Below are 4,489 nucleotides of genomic sequence, written 5' to 3' on the forward strand. Positions count from 1 at the left end.
CCTGCTGCATTCTTCTGTCGAAACCCTAGATTCAAATCTAGGGTTTTGTTTTTGTAATGTGTTCAAACGTGATTCTAGGAATTGCCAGCTTGCCACTTTGATTTTTTCTGTAAGCTTAATGATTTTTCAGTGACAATATTGTTTCCTTTAAAATTAAGTAGGAACTATTTGATCATTTAATGAAGTTGTTAGATTTGTGTAGGCAAACAGAACTCTTGTATTCAACGTGCACTTAGCACAAAATATTTGAGCTTGTTGACTGAATATATATAGAGAGCTACTGGAATTTAGATCCTCTTCCCTTTCCATTGATTTTTCTGTTAAAAATCCAATCTTTTCACCCTTTCTCGAGCTTTTTGATGCTCCCCATTAGAACAAACTCGGTAAAAACCTCATTTTAGTAACTTCACCAACCGCCGGTTTTGATAGTTCAGCTTTGGGTGGGATTGTGGGCAAGGATTTTAACGTAATTAAATAGGCGCTAGAAAGTTTGTGTATTTGTTTATCATTATCACAGAATCTCTTAGTTAAATGCATGGATGGGAGAGAAGCCATGGCATTTACTAGTGGGTCTTCTTCATTTTACGTGCATAGAGAGAGTGGAGGGTTACAAGGACCTCCAGGATTCAGAGCTTTGTCAAACACTGCCGTTCAATCTCAGTCAAATGCAAAGGGTGGCGGAGGCGGCTCTGTTGGTTCTAATTCCTCATTTGCATTACGGGTTCAACCTCAAGCACAGGCTCGTGCCGGTTTTAGTCATGGCATTGGCATTGGTGCCTCATCTTCTGGTGGTGGAGTGCCTCCTTCTTCCTCAGGTGAGCCTGTGAAGAAGAAGAGAGGGAGACCCCGCAAGTATGGCCCAGAAGGACCAGGACCAGTTTCTTTGAGACTTTCATCAATGTCTGCCCCCGCTTGTTGGAATGCTGGTTCAACCTCTGATTCCCAGAAAAGGGGTAGAGGACGCCCTCCGGGATCTGGAAGGAAACAACAGCTGGCTACTCTTGGTATATTTGTGTGAGAATTATCAGTCCTTGTTGATTCCACAATTTGTATTTGCAATATGTTTAAATAGAAATTCTCTTGCGTATTTGATTATCTGAGTTATGACCATATACCGTGACTTATTTTGGTAGCGAGTGAAACACTTGAATTTCCATATTGGATGTGTGTGTTTTCATTTGTGTAAATAAAATCCATGGAACTGTTTCATTGATGGTTGTAACGAGCAACTTTTTGTTATTTTGCCAAGTGTGTAACCTTTTAACACAGTTGTTTATTGTATCTTAGGTGAATGGATGAATAGTTCTGCAGGGCTGGCTTTTTCACCTCATGTAATCTCCATTGGAGTAGGGGAGGTAATTATCCTCTTCATAAGCAATCTACCTTTGTTATTTTGTTCTGTGGTCTTTCTTTTATAAAATCCTGATTGTGTTATGAAGATAGAGAGGGGGTGCATGCCTCTCTCAGATGCTGCCTAGCTGAGTTGCTCTTTCCTTCCATTGTTTCAGGACATTGTAGCAAAGCTATTGTCGATATCACAGCAGAGACCACGGGCTCTCTGCATCATGTCGGGTACTGGGATAGTTTCTCTAGTTACTCTCAGGCAGCCTGCTTCTACTAACACCAGTGTCACGATTGAGGTTAAAGCACCAATTAGTATTGCTTAAAGCCCCTAAGTTGGTTCTTGTGGTATATTAATAAACTTATTTTATTTTATTTTATTTTTCTAATTTTCTCAGGGCCGATTCCAAATATTGTGTTTATCTGGTTCTTACTTGGTTCCTGAAGATGGTGGACCATCCAATAGAACAGGTGGCATAAGTGTTTCCCTTTCTAGCTCCGACGGCCGTGTTATTGGTGGTGGTGTTGCAGTGCTTATTGCTGGAAGCCCAGTGCAGGTATGTACTGTACATGTGACATAGGCATCTCTCTTTCTAGTCCCATTGGGGCACCTGAAAAGGATGTTGACATGGTTTCTATGATGCATAGGCCTCTTCTTACTTCTATGGCTTGTTGGTTGTAATCATTCTACATGATAACATGCTTTGCATTCGAACCAAAACAATATCATTAACCCCAAAAGAATGTATGAATGAATCCTTTGCTGGCTGCAGGTGGTAGTGTGCAGTTTTGTATATAGTGGTAGCGCTAAGACCAAGCCCACGCAAGCTACCCTCATGAAAGAAGAGAGTTCCGAGCCTCAGCGCAATGACAAGTTAGCTTCTTTGGCCAGTGCTCCGCATAGTCAAAACTACATCCCTTCTGCTACAGGCATTTGGCCTGGATCACGACCTGCAGATCTCAAGAGCGCGCACGGACACACTGGCATTGACTTGACACGTGGATGAAAATTTTTATTTTGGGAGATATTGCAGTTTTGTAAATAACTTGTTGTAAATGAGGAGAGTTTGTGAGCATTGTGAAACAGCTTGTTACACCCATTGGTGGTGGGACACAAGTTTGGACTAAAATGCTTAAACAAATGGATCATTCAGCATTGAATTACGATTCTTAGTCATGCGAAATTTCTTGTCAAATCAAGGCAAAATATACACTTAATTGGGAAGTATATTATTATCTCCATGAGAAAACATTTATGAGCAAAAAATGCCGAGTGCTTATTCTGAAGTCTGAACCATCTTTTGCTGATAGTTTGACATGATTTCAGATGATGACCTATCTTTTGGTTGTGAATTGTGATTGACTTGGCCAATTCCCTCATAGTATTTTTACTTATTCAGGCTGTGGTACTAATTAGGTTTTGTATCACACATTGCCTAAGGGAAGAGACATCTCGTCGTTATCATATCTTCTCTATAGTTGTTTAAATTTTAAAGCATTAATCAGTGGTTGTGATCTCATCTTGGATAAATATGTCATGCATTGTTGCAAAGAACCACATCGTTGGCCTTTTTATCTTAGATGCTTTTGTAATCAATAATTGATGCTTTTAAAATTCAGATATTTCCAACTTTACAATAACCCACTAATCAATGACGATCTATCTTAATGTTACGTAGTAATATTGGCGTCTGTTTATATAGTTTTGCTTATCAAGACTGTAAACCAAGTCAATAAGGTTAAACTCAACAAAATCAGGCATCATTGCATATTTGCATCATGTACTCCACCAGGATAAGCAACTAAGCAAGTCTTATTTAGGTTATCAAACCTTATATGTACCACATTAAGACTTCAAAGAAGGAACATAATAAACACAAGAAAAAGAAGCTTGACATTGAGAAGTCGATTCATCCTTCATTGAATACCTAGTAGCTTACAAATGTCTCGCTGCAATATAAAACAAGTTTCACAAGAATTAGAAAGGACAGCATAAACCATATTAAAAAAAAAAAAAGAAGAAAGAAAAGAAAAGAGCAAGAACAAGAATGATATAAAGAAAATAGTACAGTTAGTTACCTCAAGGCTGAGAGGAGAAGTTGTGGGGTAATAACGATCAACCACTTGGCCATTCTTATCAACCAGAAACTTAGCAAAGTTCCACTGAATATCATCCCCAAATATTCCCCATTTACCTGACTTCAAGAACTTATACAAAGGAGCAGATTTGTCTCCATTCACTTCAATCTAAAACAGTAAAGGATTAATGAACTTAATATTCCAATTTCCATGTGAACATATAAACAGGATTCATAACAAGTCAACACAGAATAACAGCAGTCACATAAATCTGTGTCCAATTAAACATAACTAGTGAAGTGGCAGGGGTTGACTTTTCTCACCAAGCTTAGCGTTGACCTACCTTAGCGAAGATGGGGAATTCTGATTTGAAGCGCGTACAGACGAACTCCACAATTTGATCATTGCTTCCAGGTTCTTCATCGCCAAATTGATTACATGGAAATGCCAAAATCTCCAACCCTAATTTTGGAAGCTAGACAACTCAGTTGTAATATGATTTGTACAGTTTGAAATGATGAGAATGAAATTAATCACAATTTACAAACCTGTGTGTTTATACTTGTGATACAGTTGATTCAACTCCGCATAATTTGGGTTGGTCATGCCACTGCCCCAATCCAGAAACATTGTAGAATGGAAGTATTCTCACTTTACATAGATAAATGAAAATGAAAAAGAAGCAGAGAGAGATACCACTTAGAAGCAACATTGACAATGAGTAAGACTTTTCCTTTGTAAGTGGAAAGATCTATGTCATCGCCCTTAGCATCCTGAATATTTGTTTGGGTTTACCGAAATAGAGTCGAGGCAGATAAAAATAACATGAAGCATAGTCAAGTGAATGAAACACCAACAAAAATAAACGAACCTTCACAACAAAATCGTAAACGGACTTTGGATCCTTGCTGGTTTCGTTGCTAGTCATGAAGAACAGTTCCACTCTTCTGTACAATCCAACCGGCGACCGGTGTTAAGTGCGCTAGACGAAGGTATTACCTTTCCTGTTACCTCTATGTGGCCACCATTAGTATTTTCCATTTTTTTTTAAATATCATTTAGCTTTCTT

The 4,489-nt window shown here is 38.6% G+C and overlaps 2 protein-coding genes across 2 annotated transcripts; one reads left to right on the forward strand and one right to left on the reverse strand.

Annotated features, from left to right (window-relative positions):
* On the forward strand, positions 7-2,628 carry LOC107630799 (AT-hook motif nuclear-localized protein 5). Its single transcript, XM_016334043.2, has 5 exons — positions 7-1,004; positions 1,288-1,355; positions 1,509-1,640; positions 1,740-1,898; positions 2,115-2,628. Exons 1-5 carry the CDS (start codon positions 536-538, stop codon positions 2,346-2,348), a joined length of 1,062 nt encoding a protein of 353 aa, XP_016189529.1. The 5' UTR covers positions 7-535; the 3' UTR covers positions 2,349-2,628.
* On the reverse strand, positions 3,013-4,489 carry LOC107630801 (probable glutathione peroxidase 8). The gene is made up of 6 exons (XM_016334045.2): positions 4,292-4,489; positions 4,117-4,193; positions 3,969-4,030; positions 3,764-3,882; positions 3,421-3,588; positions 3,013-3,291 (listed from the first exon to the last, which is right to left on the reverse strand). Exons 1-6 carry the CDS (start codon positions 4,346-4,348, stop codon positions 3,259-3,261), a joined length of 516 nt encoding a protein of 171 aa, XP_016189531.1. The 5' UTR covers positions 4,349-4,489; the 3' UTR covers positions 3,013-3,258.

Source organism: Arachis ipaensis, chromosome B03 (genome assembly GCF_000816755.2).
Source record: "Arachis ipaensis cultivar K30076 chromosome B03, Araip1.1, whole genome shotgun sequence".
Taxonomy (NCBI): Eukaryota; Viridiplantae; Streptophyta; class Magnoliopsida; order Fabales; family Fabaceae; genus Arachis; species Arachis ipaensis.

Coding starts and splice junctions, on each gene's coding strand:
- LOC107630799 (XM_016334043.2), top strand. CDS start 536: ATGGATGGGAGAGAAGCCATGGCATTTACTAGTGGGTCTTCTTCATTT. Junction 1,005..1,287: donor ACAACAGCTGGCTACTCTTG/GTATATTTGTGT, acceptor ATTGTATCTTAG/GTGAATGGATGAATAGTTCT. Junction 1,641..1,739: donor ACACCAGTGTCACGATTGAG/GTTAAAGCACCA, acceptor TAATTTTCTCAG/GGCCGATTCCAAATATTGTG.
- LOC107630801 (XM_016334045.2), bottom strand. CDS start 4,348: ATGACTAGCAACGAAACCAGCAAGGATCCAAAGTCCGTTTACGATTTT. Junction 4,194..4,291: donor TTTACGATTTTGTTGTGAAG/GTTCGTTTATTT, acceptor ACAAATATTCAG/GATGCTAAGGGCGATGACAT. Junction 3,292..3,420: donor CTTCTCCTCTCAGCCTTGAG/GTAACTAACTGT, acceptor TTTATATTGCAG/CGAGACATTTGTAAGCTACT.